Source organism: Gymnogyps californianus, chromosome 1, assembly GCF_018139145.2.
Source record: "Gymnogyps californianus isolate 813 chromosome 1, ASM1813914v2, whole genome shotgun sequence".
In the NCBI taxonomy this organism is placed as follows: domain Eukaryota; kingdom Metazoa; phylum Chordata; class Aves; order Accipitriformes; family Cathartidae; genus Gymnogyps; species Gymnogyps californianus.
Genome location: NC_059471.1, coordinates 2161656 through 2182049, shown reverse-complemented (window position 1 = coordinate 2182049; position 20394 = coordinate 2161656). Strand labels below are relative to the sequence as shown.

General features: G+C 52.0%; 1 protein-coding gene and 2 non-coding genes across 3 annotated transcripts; all 3 read right to left on the bottom strand.

Annotated features, from left to right (window-relative positions):
• Positions 1-979: 979 nt before the first annotated feature.
• On the bottom strand, positions 980-7346 carry RPS3 (ribosomal protein S3). Its single transcript, XM_050893702.1, has 7 exons — positions 7307-7346; positions 6294-6424; positions 5945-6038; positions 4617-4711; positions 3542-3729; positions 2041-2237; positions 980-1048 (listed from the first exon to the last, which is right to left on the bottom strand). Exons 1-6 carry the CDS (start codon positions 7334-7336, stop codon positions 2044-2046), a joined length of 732 nt encoding a protein of 243 aa, XP_050749659.1. The 5' UTR covers positions 7337-7346; the 3' UTR covers positions 980-1048; positions 2041-2043.
• Positions 2598-2745, bottom strand: LOC127029801 (small nucleolar RNA SNORD15). Its single transcript, XR_007768232.1, has one exon. It is a non-coding gene; the product is annotated as a small nucleolar RNA SNORD15 (small nucleolar RNA).
• LOC127029802 (small nucleolar RNA SNORD15) lies at positions 4086-4232 on the bottom strand. Its single transcript, XR_007768233.1, has one exon. It is a non-coding gene; the product is annotated as a small nucleolar RNA SNORD15 (small nucleolar RNA).
• Positions 7347-20394: the final 13048 nt, after the last annotated feature.

Genomic DNA, 20394 nt, shown 5'->3' with positions numbered 1-20394 from the left:
ACAGTCTCTTCCCATTACTGCACTTTGAAAAACATACTGGCAAAGGAGCTGACAGAACTAGAATCTCTGCCTGAAACTTAACCAAATGCTCAGTCTCACTGCTTCAGCTACAGGGCTTTAGCTTGACTGCAGCAGACAAGAACAGCACCAAAAGTAATTCATACAGCAACGGAACAGAAGTGAAAACACATCCCTGCCTACAGATTATGCATTTCAATAGCACAAGTAGCCTTGTCATCTATTATCAACTTCAGGATCTACCTACGTTATCCTACAGCTCATTAAAGCCAGTTATTAATACAGTGACAAATTAATAGACTGTCTCCTCAAGCCTCAGAGGAAGACAAGTTTCTTCCCCAATCGCTTAAAGGTATTTCCATCTCAAAGCTTAGGACAGAAGGTTTGAAATCCAGAGCGTACACTTTTTTTCTCCCCCAACTAATGTGTAAATATCTACTCAGAAGTTTGTCTCACCCCATATCTCCACCAGCTAAGGTTACCTGACCCTAACAGGAGCTATAATGTTCCTATACGGTCCATAGCCCTGAAAGTCACATAGTGAACATCTCTTCAGTGACAAGGGAAATGGATGTACAGAGGTGAAAAAAGCATTTCGTAGAATATAGTAATACTTCAGTTGAAGCCAGAAAGGTATCGACTACTGCAACTGCTTCGAATATTGCTAAAAAAGCTCCCCCTTCTGGAAACCTTGGAGAAAGGGACTGGTATGCAACTGAAGAGTTACCAGTACTATTCCAGTTCATAGGGACCCTCTAAACACCGGACTGCTGCTCCAGCTCTACCTAGAAATCAGCATTTTGTCCCCACTTTGTTTAGGTCAGAATCTGGTAAGTTCACTCCAAAAGGGTAACGCAAGCTGGAAGAAATGCAACAGAATTCCTTCCATACCAAAGGTGGGAGCAAGGCTTTCCTGGAATACATCTTGCAAAAAAAAAAAAAAAAGCACCTCCACAAACACTGTCTTTTGTGATTTTATTAAGAGATGTTTTCAGGATACTCAAGCTTCTGGTTGCAGATGTTACAAACCCTACAACGAAAAACAAAATACTGAGTGAGATGGTGGCAAACCATTTCCTGTAACCATTCTCCTACCCAAAACATGGAACAAACAAACAGGCTCCAAGTTTTCAACTTAAATGGCTTCTCTCACTGCTTGCATTTTAGCCAATGATCCCCCTTTTCCCCACTGGAGCAGATCTTGCTAGTCAGATTCCTTTGTTTCACTGTGGCCCTGCAAACTCCCTAACTCTCCCTGTTCACACAAGACCAGCTTCAGTCAGAGAACACCACAGCCTGGCTTTCACTAGCAGCTAAGGAAGTCTTCTGGAAGAGGCCTTAGGCCCTGTGCCTCCTGCTGCTCTAATCCGAGAAAGTGAGCAGAACTTTTAAAAGCAGGAAGTTGCACATTTTCACTGGGAACAACCCAGAGCAAGTCTCAAGACAATTTCAAGCTATCAATTTCTGTCTTAGAAACTACTCATTCAGGGAGAGGGGATTTCAAACCTTGATTATTTACTTATGAAACGAGCCTACACATTGTGCTCGACATTACTGGCTTCGAAGTCTATCCCAAACTGGATCCCATGGGGGCGGGGGGTATATGAGGAATATATACCCTGTGCTGTCAACTGCACACCGGTAGCAGGGGTACAATGTGAAAACGGATATCCAAGGCACTGAATCCTTCTCAGAGAAATGCCTCTAAGTCACTCAAATTGTGACCCAAGGTCCCCAAATCCATGCTGTGGAACGCAACACAGAAACAGGGCACTTGGACAAGGATATTCCCTTTCAGACTTGTTATCTCACCTTCACTGAAGGGTGTGCTTAGCTGGTTTGCAGCGTGCCTTAAACCATGCCCCCTTTCATCCAGGGCAATACTCTAAACCCAACCCAGCTGATCGCTGCACCTGGTACAATGCAGCAGCTTTTCTTCTCAGTATCCCAGCTACCTTACAGCTTTTTTGGTGACATGACACCTTTTCCGCATGGATCCTCCCACCGCTCGCAGGCACTTACCCCTCAGGCGGTGGGAACCGGCTGAGGCATGGCTGGCTGTTCTGGTTTGCCACCTTTCTGCTCTGAAATGGGGGTGGTGGGCAAGATCTCTTCTTTGGGTTCCACAATGCTGACGTGGTCTGGCAGAGGCTTTTTGGGGCCAATCTTTCCACTCGGGTCCCAGGGCAACATAATCTTTACTTTGATCCCCAGTACTCCTGCAAAGAGTGACAGGACAACACAGACATGCTCATTCAACACAAAATATCAAGCACACGTTCAGCAGGGACAAGCCCCAAGGGTACAAAATATGCTATCTGCACCAAAAACACCTCCTGACAACACTGAAGATGCAAGCTGATTAACACAAATGTGCTATGGCTTAAAAATCTAATTACCGTGAATTTACATCAGCATGTTTACCTTTATCCAATTCATTGCCTTTGCTAACTGCAGCCTGGGACTATGATGAAAACGTGCTATATCTTTAACTCATGCTAACCCTGGTTTTAAATCCTGTCCTTCCTGGGATAACTCAGCTCACTTTCCTAGAAAATTGCACTGGGTTTTTTTGCATCCCTTCTCAGACAAATGCCTCTAAATCATCCAATGAGTAGGACATCCTGCCCAAGGCAGCCTTAGCACAGCACCACAGAACATGGCGCTGAACAGGCTGCAATGACACAAGGACATCCCTTCTGACTCGTCATCGTATCATCACCGAAGGGAAGGTGGAGAATAGCTTTGTCTATGCTAGTATCCCTACATCGTATCCCTCCATCAGCTGTTCTGCAATTAAGTAACCCAAAGCCAATTGAGATGCAGAAGTCATTTGTGTTTTGTCAGGGGGAAGGACAAGTGTAAGCAGGCTTGGCTGGTTCAGCTGGGCAGACTTGCCAGGGCACAGCTATGGGGGAAAACTGTCTGACACTTGCTTTTTCGTGGGTCTTGTAGCACCCGTTTTCTGTCTGCCTACCCCTAGGAGCCAAGAAAGCCAGAATCCAAACTGCCAACAGCTCTTAAACTCCACCAATACGCATTTCATTTGTAAGTTGTTTTGCTACCAACCTCAGAGGCCACAGGACACAAGTAAGAGTATCTGGAAAATCCAAAGCCACATTCTCAACTGGAAACATTCAATCCCCACCACTAGAAAAGTGGATGACCTGGGATGACTACACAAAATCCGGTTGTCTGCTGAAGGCCCCTTCTCCACTTCCCATTCACATAACGCAAATGCAACTAAAGTTCAGATGTAACGTGCAAACTCCACAGTGAGAGCTTAGTTGCAAAAGCCCAAGAAAACAACAGATTTTCAGAGTCAGAACTAGCGGTAGCACAATTGAACCACTCTGCAAGATCAGCGGTGCATCAAAACCATGTGAGTTACCACCCCAGAGGTGACAGATGGAAACCTCCAACCTCCAGGCACAGGACACCAGGAGTTGAGAGCTTCTGGCTCTGAAGCACTGATAGACGGAACGAACAGAGCTGCAAAGGGATCTGCATCCCAGCCACTCACCCTGCCGGAGAAGGACGTGACGCACGGCTGTGTCGACGTAGTAATTCACCGGGTCTCCACTGTGGATCATCAAGCCATCCACGAACTTCATGGACTTGGCACGCTGACCTCTGAGTTTGCCGGACACAACCACCTCACAACCCTTGGCACCGCTCTCCATGATGAAGCGGAGGACACCATAGCAGGCTCTGCAGGGAGAAAGCAGCAACAGCCACAGCGTTACTCCCACTCTGTCAAATCCACATGGCTCCATGGAGGCATTTTACACCAATTTCAAGCACACACAAATCACACTTCAACTTCTGTTTGTAAAAACCCTTCCGAACGCACACCCATGCAACCAAAGCTCTGTCAATGCTACGCAAAGCAGCAAAAATCTTCACACCGTTTTAGCACTGTCAAACCCAGCCTACGAAAACTCTTATGACTTATGGTCCTTGTAAGGTTGTGGGAACAGTGACAAGCACACATTCTTTGCGACACAAAAGCAGCTCCAAAGCTGAAGGTGGCCAACAGACCCACGTCAGGAGTGCAGCTCCCCATCCCTTCTCAGACAAATGCCTCTAAATCATTCAATGATGACAGGATGCTCCTGCTGAAGAACCACACGCAGCATCACAGAACATGACACTGCAGAGGTACCACAACAAGAGCCGCCCACTTCTGACTCGTCATCTTATCATCACCGAAGGGATCTGAGACGCAAGGCCACTGTCACCTGAACTACCATTCAGCCAGAAGGCTTGAAATTGTGTTTCACTCCTCCACCCATTTATTCAGAAAGAAATAAATGCAAACTTTATGCACACCAGTCAGACAACTTGTAATCTGATCTACTCTAAGGCTTCAAATTTTGTCTGAAATACATTGTCTAGCAATTGCTATCAAAAATAACTGTATACTAAACAAAAAGCTTCTATATGGTAGAATTATCAAAAATATGAACTGCCCTCTCCAAGTACAGTACTAGGCTAAATTTTCAAACTAAAGACAAGTTGGAAAGGAGCTTTTTTGAAATGGTATTTGAATCTCACACTTCCTCACCGTGCCATCACGTTCAACTTGCTCTACTCACCGACGCACTGCTAAACCTCCCAGAAGCTTGTACCGCAGGGACTCTGCCTGAGCAATTGCACACAGACCTCTCGTGGCCACCTTCTCGGCATAGAGCTACAAAGGAAACGAAGTAAACTCAGAAACAGGGCTGTATTTCACGACACTTTTAATTTAACAGAACACAGGAGCTTCATACTACTCTGTGCTCCATCCTCTACACCCAGTTCAGTTAGTCCTTCCACATTTACATGCAGAAGCTTTATCCTCAAACACTACCCTCCCTTAACTCCTTTTGGTGCCTGTCTCCTACTCCTGGCAGAGCTGAGACACATTGATGACATGCCACTGAAAGTCAGGAGACTATTAAAATATCCATGGTGCAAGTCTCAAAGATCTGCTGCTTCAAACAGCCCCAAAACATTAGGTATCACTGGAGAGAGGTACCCAGACCATCACAAGAATTTCACTTGAACCCAGTTTTTACAACACATCAGTTACATTAAGTCTGCTTAAGTATTAAAATCAAACCTAAGAAAAGGTTTGATTTTTGAAAGCTGGGAGAGTGAGGCGTATTAAATCTAACATCTCCAAGAGAACAATGTCTGATACTTCAGGAGAAGCAGACATTCAAAATCATGCACACAATATTCCTAGAGCTGACAAATCATGATGTGCTCTGTGAGGGTTCGTGCCATTCAGTATGTTTAAGCATTTGCTGGAGATAATCAGCGACCTTCGCTGTATAATGTGATCCAGCAACACTGGCCAAGCAGGAATAAATGCGAGCACCACCCCAGACCACACATTCCCCCCGGCCCCTAATTTGTTTTAGACGAAAGTACTAGTAAGGGCACCAGATTTCAAACATTAAAAGAGCAGAAATTACTGGTGTGTCACTTTACTCTCTATTTCATTACAGTATCATACTCAAAAATCTGCAAGACCTTTCTGCACCAAAATGGTTTCTTTGTAGGGACAGAAGCATTATGAATTCAATAAGGGTTAACAGCAATGCAGAAATACTAAACATTATGCTGTTAGACTAGCTTCTCACCTCAATATTGGGACAGCAACATTCTCTATAAAATATTTACAGATAAGTTTAAAAAGTTTTATCTGCATCCTCCTTGTTGGGAAATCAGAGAAAACCAGCTGAAGTGATGGCACTCAAAATACCACAAACAGCAAAGCATTTTGTATTTCAGTGCAAGAGTGTTTTGTGATAACAGGTAAAACACGCCCCAAGTTATCTTCAAGTCAAACCGCCTTTCAGCTGACACCATCCAGACAGTGCACAAAGCTAACTGCACAACCCACTTACTACTGGTTTAACAGAGGCAGTTTTACCTCAACGCTTCCCTCAGGGAATCCAAACCTCTTCTGCACGACAGCCGTCAGCTCCCGGATGCGGCGCCCCTTCTCGCCCAGGACATTTTGAGTTCTGGAAAAAAAAAGTACAGTACGATTGAGAAAAGTGTTTCCAGGTCTGAGCCTGTAACCATCCCAAAGAGCTTCCACGCTGAGCATGTAACTTAGTTCAGGGATTGTAACACTGCTGGATCACTAAAGTTCACTTCAGGATCTCTTTCCCAAGTAGCTTCCCGTAATAATATTTACCACTTTAAGCTTCAGCCTGCAGCAGCATCCCGCAGAGCCTTGCACAGCACCTGTGAGTCAACAGCAGCATCTCAGTTACCTGGTGGCAAGTATGATAATCTCAGTCCTGGTTGGAGTGACCCGGACTTCTACTCCGGAGTACCCATCTTCAGCCAGTTCACGAGTCAGAAACTCATTCAGCTCAGCTTTGAAGATACCATCAGCGACAAACTAAAAAACAAACGGACCAAGTCAAGCTCTGTTCAAGTGCTCAGCATGAACACAAGATTTTCACGTTCTGAGTTCGGGTGCAATTCATCCCTGGGACCATCCTGCAGACTGGCAGTCTCTCCGCTCACAGAAAGGAAGCAGCAGCGGGGAGAAATAAAAGCACCTCCCCTGAAGTTCCCAGAGACAATTCACTTCTAGCAGGAGCCTACCCCACTGCCTGATTCACACCTCGCTACAGTCCCGCTTCATGCTGAAGGCTGAAATCACAGCTCACTATGTCTTTGCGGTGGTACTTGGATTCACTATAAATTTACGTAAAATAATTAGAGGGGTCACATCCCTTTACCAGCCCCACAGAGTGCTACTACTAGGGCTCCCACTTCCACCCCGACAGTACACAGGCCCCAAGCCTCTCTCCCTCTCCAAGACACACAGAGCCCTGCACCCTCCCGGCCCCTCTGACCCACAGCAGCAGGGACTCACTAAACCCAAACCCTTCCCACTAAAAAAAAAAGGAAAAACCAAGCAAGTTCATCAGCTTCCAGCACCGCTCCGCGCCCCTCAGCACAACCCCAGCCTGCCTCCCCTGTGCACACAAACCCAGAGCCCTGTGCAAGCCCCACGCAGGGCTTGGGGGGGGGAATCATGGCTCCCTCCCCCGCCCCGGGGCCCACGCAGGGCCCCCCCCGCGCTCCCTCACCCCGGCCTCCCGCCGCCATGTTCCCCGCCGGGCCACCGAGCCGCATCCGCCGCCATCCTCCCGCATCCGCCGCCATCCCCTCGCCGCCGCCCCGCCCCGGCGAAGCCCGGGGCCGCCTCCAGCGCGACCCCACCGATATGGAAGCGCCCCGCGGCCGCGGCGAGCCGGGCCGCCGCCCTCACCTTGCGCTTCTTGGATATCTGCACCGCCATCTTGAACCGCGCCGCCCGGCGGAAAGGAGGGAGCGGGCCCTGGAGGGAGGGCTATATCTGCCTTCCGCCGCTCTCCATTGGGCCGGCGGGGTCACGTGTGGCGGCGGGCGGGGGCCGATGGGAAACGTAGTCTTCCCGGTGCGCTGGCGCGCCGCCATGTTGGGGATGCTTAACCCTAGCGCTGTCAGTGGGTTTTTCCGCTCTGCCAGGCTGCTGTGAACGCCCACAGTCGGCATTAAAACGGCTATAAAACCGGTATAAACGGGCACAGGAGTTAGCAGCATGATCATTCACCCCGATTTCCTTCCTGGAGGCCCGCTCTGGTGGTAAAGAGGCCCTCCCCTCACGGCACTGCAGCCAGCCACCCCAGGCGTGAGGGGAGCACAGCTTGAGGGCCTGTGGGAGGTGAGGGGAGCCGTAGAGCCCCTCTCCTAACAGGCTGCTTCTGTCGTTTTAACCTTTTTTCTGAGGCAGTCACAGATGACGAAAACACCTGTCAGGAAAACAGTGTGAAAATCACAGACAGGCTATTTGGTTATTTCCAGGGAAACATAAGGAGTTTTTGCTGCCAGAGGATGCTGTACTGTTATCCAGTAATGTGCTGCTTTGTGTAAATTTTAACAATAGATATTAACTATTTATAGTTAACTGTAAATATGGATGATCGCTAACTGTAAACTTAAAGCTATTGCAGGTCTTTCCTACTGTATGTGTGCAGCATCTCGAGCAACAGGGCTGTGGTCCCTGTGCCTCGCTGGCAAGACGAATGATTCAGTAAATAGGACAGTTGTGGCTCCAGGGCAGATCTGTGGGGGTTTTTGACTCCTATGACGGTATCATCACCACTGCAGTCTGGGCACTGGGTTAAATCAGTAACAGCAGGATGGGATTTCTTGCTTGAAACTTCTGTGGTGGCCAGAGATGGGGAAAGTGGCTTTTTTTTTTAAACAGTTTAGGGATTGTAAGGGATTACAGGGGTTTGGTTGTGCCATTTCAATTAGAAATAATGGGTAGAACTGATATATGAAAATACCCGCACACTAGTGGATAAATGTGGTCTGTTTGGGAAGAGTCAGCAAAGGGAAGTCCTGCCTTGCAAACCTCCCAGAAGGGAGCCAGAAGATAGGGGGATAAAGGCAAAAAGGTTGAAATGAGCTGCTTGGCTTTCTGTAAGGCTTCTCTGGGAAAGCCTTGCCAGAGGCTTTACAGAAACTGAGCGGCCGTGGCGAAGGCAGGGGCATTGCACAGCTCTGCTCCTTGCATGGATGCTGCAGGGGTCTGTGCAACAAAAGAAGAAATTAAATGTTAGAGTTATCAAAAAAGAAAGAAGAAATGGGACACCATCATTTCATGGCTCTCTAAATAATTCCGTGGTGTGCCCACTGGGTACATCTGATCCTGTGTCTCCAAAAGGGTAGAGGAGACCTGGGAGAGAGTCACAGCAGGGCAGCAGGGATGCTTACAGGTCTGGGAGCACCTCTGCGTGAAGCTGTGCAGGTTGGGACTTGACCTGGGAAAGATAAAATGTAGTCGAGATCTACCAACCCACACAAGCTTCGAGAGGATGGGCAGGGTCTGACTATTCGCAGTCCTCCCACGAAGAGCAGATGAAGGCAGTGGGAGCTGGGTGTTTGCTGCAAACAGGTTTGTCGTATTTTCAGTTTTCTTTGGGCTTTTGGCTACCGAAAGAAACTCTGGACTAGATTTCTTCTGTGCCAGCATGGCTGCTCTCTTGTTTGTAGGTAGCTCACAGCAGCGGATTGCAGGTTAGGGCCAGCGGTGGTTGGAAATTAGACAGTTGATGGCCCCCGTGTCCTCACCAAGAGGCATTGCCACAGGCTGGTCTGCCTGGCAGCCACCTCCCACACTGCCTCCATTTTTGGGCTGGAGTGCTCAGGTCATGCAAAGTTGATGAGCAAAGAGCAGGTCCCCATAAACATGCCGGGCAGCAATCAGCGTCGCTCTGGGAACAGCGAGGTGGAGAAAGCACCTCTGCTCTGGAGCTGGTACCAACCCTTGAAGGGAGGACAGAGAGTGGAGTGGGACCTCTGCCACCCGCTCTGAATCCACCTGGGAGTGTGGGTGAGGGTGTCTGACATGGCCCAGGCCTCGTCCAGCTTTTTAAGCTCTCTCCCAAACAGGGTGGCCACATCCAGACCCCTGTTGAGGTTTGGCCCGTGCTAACTCCTGGGCCAAACCCCACCAGGGCCCCCTTAACAGCATCACTGCACCAACGATGGTGTTTTGGGGCCCGTGTTTTTCGGCACCGCTTTGCTGCCTCATTGAGATGTAGCCAGGCAAACCATGCAGGGAATACCAGTATGACCAGTGCAGCGCTGGTAAAACACCTCTCCTTCAAACACCCACCCCAGCATCGCCTGTGGGGAGCAGCGGGGAGGCAGCAGCGCCTGGAGGAGCCAGCTCTCCTCTTTACCAGGGAAAGGCCTGTTTTGCCACTAGATGTCAGTGAAGACGGTTTCCAGGGTGGGAAAAGCTTCGTGTCTCTCCTCTCCTCCCTCTTCCCCTCTTCCCTAGGGATTCATTTGTCCAGGATTTGAGGGATGACGGAGACATCGGTGAGACAGAGCCTGTCCAGAGCAGCCCACGGTCCACTTTGCAAGGACAGCTGCCGGTGAGGGACTTGTGTCCCCTCTTCTTGTCACCAAACACCTTTTTCTCTCACTCCTGGTGTGTCCAACCATCACGCCCTGCCCTCAGCCAACTCCTTCCCCTCTCTCTGGGCCCGTCCAAGCTTAGCTGTCCCTCATCCTCCACCCTTCGACCTCTCTCCCCACCCTCTGCAGAGAGCTACGATCTATCCAGAGAGAAGGGACACAGCAGGACACGCTGTCCCTCACCCCCGTCCCCCTTTCCTGCTCCGGTTGTGCCCACTGTCCTCTGCTTCCACTCTCTTCTCTCGCTCTCGGGCTGCCAAAACACGCTGACCTCAGTGGTCTCTCTGGCAGCCCCATCCTCCTCCCTCCTTTCATCTCCGCGCTCCTCAAGTGCCAGTTACTGTCCATGGACTCCAGCAGTGCTGTTCCCAACAGGGACTTCCTTTTGGTCAAAACTAGGAGCCACAGCTCCATTGATCTCTTCCGGATCTCTCCCTCAGGGACTGAGGCTGTGGCCAGGCTGGAGCCAGGTTGACCACGGGTGGATTTGAGGGCCCAGGGCTCAGACTGGGCTGACATAGTGTGGACAGAAATACCTGCTTAGGCACTCTGTGAGCTCCTGGTGCTCTTCTCCATCTGCATCCCTGGACACAATGAGACAAAGCCAGCTCACGTCCAGATGGCAGAAGAGGTGCTGGTCCCTTCCTAGCGCTGTATAAATCGCTACTGACACTTCATCCAAGCCTGTACCTGCAACAGATTGGCCTGGGTGTCAGGCACCCTAACTTCTGTCCTCCCATCTAAGCCTGCAGGTTGCTCCTCGCCGTGCTTTCTGAACTGATCCCTCAGAGGGACCCACGGAGCCTCATCCTCCAGAGGAGCTGGGGCCATTGCGCTGCATGGAGCTGTGGCAGAGCTGCAGGGGAGTTCAGGAGGACACCCAGGATTTAAATCAGGTAGGAAAAGGGGATGGGGTAGCCACCTTATGAGGAGACACTAAAGCCAACAGGCCAGGGACATACCTCGAACATCCCTAATCCATCTGGATGTACCATAGGACTGACCGACACAGCGTTTCTGCGCTGGACGCAAACAAGCGTGAGTGCACGTCACCTTTCCCCAGCCCATCACTGAGACACGAGATGAGCAGGAGAAATCTCAGCTCCGAGGAAAGCTTTCCTTTTTTTCTTCCAGCATGGTGCAGTATCGCATTTTCCCTGGCAGCAAAGAGGCTTAGAGGAGCTCCCCTCTTTCCTCCCTCACCCTTGCCCCTTGCTCCCCCCCTCCCTGGCCCATCCTGCTGTTTCTGGAACCCGGCTGTCAACCAGCTCCCAGAAACGATCCAACACAAACACACATATATTTTGGAGGAGGTTATTTAAAGCCCTGCTCGTTTCCCTGCTCCAGCCCAGCTCCACAGCAGCCTGTGAGCACCAAGGAGAGGGCAGTAAATTGCAGCAGGGGGATGGGGATGGGGCCAGGCAGCAACATCTTGCTCAAAAGACCACGAAGGTGGTCAGGTTTGGGGTGGCACTTGGGGAACCCACGGTCCCAGCACCATGCCAAGTTGAGGGGACATCTGTGTTTGATGTCCTCACCCCAGGCTAATGCCAGACCATCAGATGCTGGCTTTGGAGAAGTGGCCAGGAGCTGAGGATGTCTCTGTGCAGGGATCCGAGCCCAAGACCCTTTTAACCAGGGTCTCAAATAATTTTTAAAGAAAGACCCTTCTAACCTGCACAAAACCCGCTCTGTTTGCTGGTTTCCAGCTTGGGACCATGATACTTCCAGAGCAGGAAGTATCTGCCCAAGATCATCTCTTTTTTTAGGCTGAGTTTACCCAGGAGGGGCTCAACCAATGTATTTCTGGATCATATAAAGGCAGAGAAAGGCACAACATGAGCAAAAAGCCTGGCCCTGACGTGCATCGCCTTTTCCATGCCCTATTAAGGAGAAACTATGTGTTGTGTCAGCATTTCAGGGTCAGCATCGACAACCGGAGCCGGGGTCAAGCTGCACCCTGGTACAAAGCAGGGGCCTCGGTGGTGTTAGGCAGCAAGGGAATGTCCCCTCTCCCCTCAGACGTGGCCTGGCTGAGCCAGCGGGCTCCGAGCTGTGGCCTTCACAGCCAGGAACATTTCAGTCCCTTCCACAAATAGCAATGTGGGATTCCTCCCTCAGCTCCGGCCGTCCCCATCTGCAGCCCAAGCCAGCCAGCGCGGCTCCCAGAGATACACGGTGATGCTCCGAGATGCTGTTTGCAGCCAAACGGGAGTGGATTCACCTCCGCTCCATCCTTGCCGAAATGGAGGCTGGCAGCATCCCGAAAAAGCTGTGACGTGCCCACACCTCTCACCTCGGAGAGCTCAAATCTGGTCTAGCAAATCAAAGGGCCCCAGTGGCTTCCCAGCCCCAGCGAGGCCGGTCGGTGGCTTGGATCTGCAGCAGGTCCAGGACTATGTGTAAACCCCACGCCGGGAGTGGCCGTCACTCAGGTTTCTGGGGCCGGAGGGAGCAAGGGAAGGGGTGGCCGCCCTCAGGGACTGCAGCCCCGCTGTCCCCCATTTCCCCACCACTGTTGCGTGGAGCCAGCCACGAGAGAGCAGGGAAAGGAGCTCCCTTTGTCCCCAAGGCCCTGGGGTGGGTGCAAAAATCCTTGGGGTTGTGGCAGCAAAAGGAACAGGTCCCCGGCTGCATCCCCAGAGCATTGCCCATGGCCAGCCTCGGGGCTCCCCCATACTCCGGGAGTGGGATAAACGGGAGGTGGTCAGGAAGGCACCAGCGATCCCAGCTCTGCGGCAGAGCCTGGCCTCGCTCCACTGCTGAGGACCTAGGGTTAGTCTCCCGTGGGCTGCCACAATGACGCAGCCACCAGCTCCGGCTCTGGCTCTGGTCATGACCCTCTGCCTGGCTCCCAGGCACAGGATGGGCACCCTTGACATCCCACCTACCCCCAAGGGGCATTAAAAACCCCGCTGCAGCCCCCGCTCTGCCACGCAGCACTTGGATCTCCGCTTGCACTTGCAAAACAGGTTCCCTTCCGCAGCCGGGGGCAGGAACAAAAGCAGGGGATGCACGGGAGGGATGTCACCCCCCGGATGTGGCATTTGGTGGCACCAGGGACCCCCCCTGTGCCCCTGTTGAGGGCCCCTTGCAGGTGCCGGGGGGTTAGCAGCAGGTTTCCTCACTGCGGGAGATGCTGGCTTGGAGCAGGTTTGGGAATCGGGAGCTGTCCTGCCTCCCCCCAGCTCCTTTCATTGCCCAGACAGCAACATGCTTTATGGCAGCTGAAGGCCATTGAACAGGCTCAATTAAGCCGGCATCCTCGCGTTTTCTCCCCGGGAACCTGGCTCCTGTTCAGAGCGTCCAGGAGGGGCTGGCAGCCTTTCGCAGTGAAGGGGCCAGGACAGCCAGCGGCTTTCCCAGCTTGCAGGCATGCTGGATTTTGGGATACCCCATGCTTTCCCTGGGTGACAGCGAAAGGTGGCATTGGGAGCAAATGTCCTGCCTGGGAAAGTCCCTGACTGCCATTGCTGCTGCCGCCGCTGCTTTCATGTGGCAAAATAATGCCAGCACTGCAGGGAGATCCTGCAGGCACCCAAGGACCGTGCTGGCTCTGCAAAGGAAGAAAGCATCAGGGAACAGCCTCGGGGTTCATCAAAACCGCACCCGGAAAAATCGGGACGGGCAGAAGCACAGGGCCTGCCCCTTCCCACTGCGCCAAGACAGCCATTGCCCAGTGACACCGGGCAGCTGCGGCCCGATCCGGCCTCTTCCACCTGCATGCACAGAGCAAGATGCAAACTGAGTTTTGCGAGAGGGAGGGAGGTGAAGTAAAACCTCAGCCCTGTGCTCCCTCGAGCTCAGACATCTGTGGGATTTCGGGTTACAAGCTGGGTCCCCGCCCAGGACAGGACAGGCCCCGTCACCTCTCTGGATATGCCTGAGGAGTTCAGAAACCTCCCTTGCAGGAGCCCGTTTCTTCTGATTTCTCTCCCTGTGAAAACAAGCCGTGGCGCAGTCCTCGGGGCCATGCTACGGGGGGATTTCGACAGCCTCAGCAGAGACCTTATCTCCATCCACGGCAGACCCTGAAGGAGCCCCTCGAGAGCGAGTCCTCACTCTGGACTCTCTTCTGAGCTCTGGCTCTGAGGATGCACCTCCTTCCCCAAAAAGCTTTTTGGGGTGTTAGAGGGATGTCGCTCCTGCCTCTAACATCACCCCTTTCACAGCGGATGAGCTTTTCTCCTTGCAGCTGTGGGCAGCAGGAGATGGAGCTGGTGCTAAAGGAAAGGGTGGCTGCTCGGAGGGATCTGTCTGGATATAAATCTACTGACTGAGGCCGACAGATGATCTCTAACAGACGGGCTCCCCAGGACCGGCTGTTCCCCAGCAGGATGGTGTACTACAACCCCGTGCTGTCGGGGCAGAGACTCCTGGACCTGTGACACTGGACCGAGGGCCAGTACGGGGCTTACCAGAGCCCAGTCACCTGCAGGCCTGAGGAACGGCAAGGAGGAGCTGTGGAGGACGGAGATGGCCTCTGCAAGGAAAGAGCTGCCCCCAGCAGCAAGAAATCTGATGATCACTATTACAGGAATAACCAAATCATATAAAGGAGGGGGAAAAAAAAAAAAATGCACTTACGCCAGTCAGCTCCCAACCAGATTCCTCAGCGGCAAGGAAGCTCTCCCGTAACGGGGTGGTCCCAGGGGAGAATGTCTGTTATGGGAAATGCAGCACGGAGCAGAAACCGAGGCCCAAGCCGAGGCCCCGCCGCGGGCTGGGAGCTGCATCACGGCAGCCCAGTGCTGCCAGGACCAGAGGAGGGGACCAGGATCACACATACAAGAAGCCAAGGGCAGAAGCTCTCTTCACATCCCTAACGGAGGGCGCTGAGCAACCTCCTCGGGGAGCGTTTCGTTGCAAAAAGAGCCGTTCCCCGAAGCAGAGTAAATTGAGCACAACCAATCTGAAATACCTACTTGGATGACTATCTTTTCAGACACATCATCCAGACTCGTTTCCATCAGTTCTGCCCAGCTGGGGACGAGGGCTGGATGCCAGGACAGGGCACAAAACCCGACAGCTTGACGCACCTACCCAACCTTGTGTCCGTAGGATGCTGCTGTGCCCACATGGCCTCTGAGGGGTCCCAAAACTAGGCCATCACCATCCTCAGAGGGACAGGCTGCCTTTCCCACGCTCCTGAGGAGCCTAACCTCCATCCAAAGCTCCCAGGCCCTGCTGTGACACCAAGAAACAAGACCAAGGTCAATGCTCCAAGTTAAGCCGGCGTCCCGCCACCTTTTTGTACAGGAGCCGGAGGCCTAGGAAAGAAAAATATCCAACTCACCATCGCTACAACCAGCAATTTCATCAGATGCACCACAGAGTTAATGAATTTTCCCAGCAAGTAGCTGTAGAAAATGAAACCCAGAGTAGAGATGGACAAGATGAGATAGTTTGCATTAAATGAATGGAGACCGGTCCTGGAAAGTAATGCAAGTAGAGATATGATGAATTGCAAGCACCAGTTGTAAAGCATTTGTAAAGTCTGACTCAGATGGGAGTTTTATTGCAAGAGCTGGAGTATTATAGTTTATTGCTGCAGTTGGAGCAGCTGCTACCGTTCAAGTTGAATTGCCATGTCTGTTATAAATCCCCTCACCGAGTTACTCACAACTCTCTAGCAGCTCTGGAAGGGTTCCTGAGAAACACGTCCTGCCCCCGTGGCGCAGGCTGCCTTACAGGGAGCCCAAGCCCTGCTCCGTCGAGCCCCTTCCCACAGCGGAACAGCCCGAGGAAGCCATCAGAGTGGGGGGTGAGATGGAGTGGAAACACGGCCGGGAGGAGCGGGACTCAGGGCCACGTTTACAGGCCTTTTGTAAACATTTCACACACAGGAGGATTTACTGTTTCTTGGCTTAGCAAGAACATGGAAGACTAAGTCCAGCAAACCTTCCGGCAGCAGTGGAAGGTGGCGTGATCCTGCAGGACAGGGAGGGGAAAGGGCGCTGTGTTTTCAGGCAGAGACAGCATTCAGCCACCCCAGTCCTGTCTCCCTCCCTGCAGCTGGCTAAAGGAATCCAAGAGCAGGATTGAAACTGGGGCAGAAACAGCTCAGGTCTACGCTAAGGACGAATAACTGTGGTCTAGTGAAATGCGGCTCTGGGAACGTGTGCGTGAATCTCCAGGAGGAGACTTCACACGTGTGAGAACGTGGTTAAAGCTTTCGAGTGACGAGGCTTGAAAATCAACACCCCTAAACTTACAAATGGGCAAACTTAGAAGTGCTGCACCAGAAATTCTCTGGACTTAATCCATGAACTGCAGCGATCACCAAACCGTTACCAAAGCTCGGAAGTCCGACCCACCAGCCTGACTCGACGGTAATCCTGGCCCATTACCTCCATTAAATCTGATAAATTGTTGGCAGCATTTTAGTGGCTGTTCCCAAATGGGTCCATCACTCTTGACACTTTCCTTTGGGCATCTGCCCTGGTAAACAAGGTTTTGCTTTACTGCCTGGATTCACTTAAAGGACTTTAAGCACATTAGTAAATAATTTATACTTCCTTTAAAAACAGGAAATGAAATAAGGACGCTCCGTGTGCTATTTAGCTGGAAATTGTTCGGCTCTTTACTATTTAATGAACCGACTGGCTGCTAACAGAGGTCATTCCAGCAGCTCACGCCCTGGCCCTACGGCTCTGTGCGAGGTACGTAAATTGAAACTTTAATGGGCACTTCGAAGAGAGCAGTTTGCCCTGGTAGTATCACTTGAAACCCATCAGCTTAAGTAAGTGATTCTTAATCAGCTTTCAAGCTCCAGGAAATAAGCAGAGGGCAGGAGGTGGCTGTTTTCCCCTGCATACCGCATTTAACGATGATTTACGGGTGCATCTGTATCAGACGCTGGTCGCAAAGGCCATTACCTGCTCTTCCATGCACTCCCCGAAATGGCAGCTCACGGTTTAACCGCTTGCTGCAGTTACGTGACACAGGAGGATGTGGAGAAACCCAGGAGAGCTCAGGACTCGGTCGAGATGGATGTGGGGGTGCATACACGGAGCATGCACTCAGTATGGGGAGCAAGCAGGGAAAAGGGATTTGCTTTTGCTCCTCTGGCCGGCAAGCGAGGAACAGCGCAGGTGCTCCACACCCCAGGCCAGCACGGATCCCGCAGGAGGCATTTTTCCCTGCTTTATATTGAAAAAAGTGCAGAGTGGGAAAGCGCCGTGGGGCCAAGTTTCAGACTTCTCGGTTCCTGCCGCTGCTTTTTGCCCTAACCCACGGCAGCACGCGGTGCCTGCTCTCGGCAGTGTCTTCTGGAGCGCTCGGGCTGCTGTAACGACGGACGTTCATGCCTCATTAGCTCGTCTGGACAAAGCCTCCCGAGCTGATGGCGATCTCAGCCGCAGCAGTGTCCGGACGATGAGGGCTTTCCCTGCTGCTGCTGTGTTTCTCCGCTACCTCTTCATGCGGCTTTTGATTTTCTGCTGGGAAGCTGGTCCTCGAGGGAAATAATACTAATGCCCCGAAGCACGGAGTGAACAAACGCAGCCTGAAACCTTGATGTGCCTTCTCCCCACTGTGCTGCTACCTACAGCCTTACGCTCCTTTCTCTGCTAGGTAATGAGGTGATTAAAAGCAATAATTACAGCAGGAGAAATACAGCGCTAGAAAATTACACCCCTTTTATATTTTTCACAAAGACGTCGCGCCGCATTGGAAACTAACTGCAAAGGAGCTTTTCCTCCTGCCAGCAAACATTTCCTAACGGTCCAGAGGCCCAAACATCGTGGTGGGATCTCTGGGTGTTGCACACAAGTGCCTTCCCTCTTGCACAGGGGTGGAGGAGAATGCCAGGCTGTGATGCGCTTGTGGGCACGCAGGTGTCTCTCCCCTGGGCTCGGAGCAGTGCCATGTGTTTTCCACACCTACCTGGTGCACGTGTACCCCCCCCCACGATGGAAATGTCACTTATTTGACTGTTGTGAAAGGGGACAGGCAAGAGAAGAGCACACACGGAGCCGCAGTGGTTCAGTGGAGGGGAGGATGCAGGTGCCTTATCCACTGCACCGGTGTTTTGTTCCCCACGCCTCCCCACATGCACCCTGTCACCAACTGCAACCAGCTCAGCCCGTATTATTCCCCTTTTTTCCCCACACAGGAGTCGTGCTCCTGTTGTTCCTAACCACCAGCAGCCACACGGCCTAGCACAAATCCCTCTCTCTGCTGTTCTTCACCCAAAGTTTGGCAAACAGCGCGTAAGAGCGCAGGTTTGTAAATACGCTTTTAAAATACCTTCCCCCGCCCGTGCTTCTGGTAAAGGAAAATGCCAGCACTGGCCCCAGCTCCAACGGCAGAAAGGCAGGACGCCCGCTGACATCCCACGCTGGCGCCGCGTCATTTGGGGACGATCACGAGCCCGCCCCGGTTCTGGGCTCAGCACGTGGCACCGGCGAGCAGAGCCTTGGCAGGCGGCTCAGGGCCGTCCGTGCCAACGTGCACACCGAGCCCTGAATCCCATTGCTATCGCAGGCATCAGATGGGAGCGCGAATACCAGGTTTTGAGCCGTTTAACTGCCCTCTTCTTTTCTCTTCTTAGGGCAAAGCAAAGCAGTTGGCACAGCTCTGCAGAGCTGCTTCTCCGAGGAGCCCAGGATCCATAGGGTTTCCCCACTTGGCTTCCTCCTGCGTAGCTGCCCTTGGTGACGCTCACGCAGCCCCGGCTGTGGCCACGATCGAACAGCCGCTGTGGACCCGGCAGCGCTGCTATAGGTGCTATAGGGCCTGTTCCAATCATTCCCTCCTTTACCTGCTGCGGTGCAGGCTGCAGCCCTCCACGGGCAGCCAAACGCTGCCAGCAGCTTCTACGGCAGCCGCCGGGCCAGGGCTGCAGACCACACCGCACTCACATCGGTGAAGTCCTCGCTGGCCACAGACTCAGGAAAACATTCCTTATTTTCACACTATGACGGCCGAGTGACAAAACCCCGAATAAAACTACAGCCGTATCAACAGCCTGTGTGTAACCGAGCCATCACACACCAGACACTGAGGCTGGGTGACATTAAGTTGGCCACACTCAAACAATTTAACTGCCAGTTCAGTCTCTATAAACACGCAACACCTACGCTCAATGCTGCCCTCATCTCTGGAGCAGGCACGCAGCCACCTTCCAGAGGACGTGCTGCTTAAGAACGTGAAATCTGTTATGTTGCAGAGTGATAAACGTTTTGGGGGTTTTTATGGGAGTCTGGGGATTTGGAGGATGGAGGATTTTTCCCTACTCGGGGGAACGAGAGAGGAGCAGTGCTCATCCCAGCCTGATTGCGATACGGTGAAGGAAAGCAAAACCGATGGTGAAAGATTCCAGGTGGGGAGCAATAACACGCAAGGCCTGAAAGGGCCAGAAATCAGCAACGTTTGCTCTGCCTCCGAGACGCTGCACTTCTCCGTGGAGCCATCCATCTGGCAGGGTGACACCTTCAAAACATTTTAAGAGACCTGGAGGCAAGTACCGGTGAAGTGAGTTGATAAGGCTGCAGCAGGAGTCAGTGGAAGGGCACGTCTCGACGCCCAGACCCGTAGTCCCAGAGCTGTGCCTCAAAAGATTTCAGCTGTGTCGCCTCCCTGTTTGGGCTAGGGGAAGCAAAACTACTTTGCAATGCAGAGAACGAAGACGAAGGCATCAAAGAGGCAGCGTCCTTACTTGTAATCCCACACCAGGGCTCCTCGGGGAGGCTTTCTGATCCAGCGCTGGCTGACCTCCATCCTGCGGTTCCTTCTAACGGCCGTTGGCAAGAGGACAGACTGAGTACTAATGGGGCAAAACGCTCTCTGAGGTCCCATCGCCAGCTGAGTCTCGGGGTTTGAGCCCGTCCTTCACAATATGATCTTTGTAACTCATGGTTTGCCAGGCTGCCGGCTCAGTTGAAAACCCCGGGTCAGCCAGCCGAGGTGGGCAGGAATACTTCAGGCTCGGGACCGGCGGTGCGGCAGCAGAGCGGGAGCTGTTCATGAGCAAGCAGCCTGGCAATAACCCGGTTCTTGCTTTGCCCTGCTCCCGCAGGCAGTTCTCCACCCCCAAGAAACAGCAAGAGAGCAGCAGTGATAAAATGGCCGTTAGTCTCAGCACAAGGTTATTTTCTAGGACATTAACCAGAGTCCTCAGAAGCCGGCTTGCAAGAGACCCATGAAGAGCGAGAAGACACCTGACCAGAATGCAAAAGCAGAGCCGCAAACTTAACACCTTTTTTTTTTTTAAATCTTTTAAACGTAGCTCTAAAGAAAGGGTGAGCTCAAACCAGTGTTAGCACTTTGAGTGGCTATTTGCTTTAGAAAACAAGCAGTTTCAGCAAAAATATCAAATGACTGCCATCCAGAAAGCTCTTAATTTTCAGTATCTCAGCTATTCACATCTCTAAATAAAAC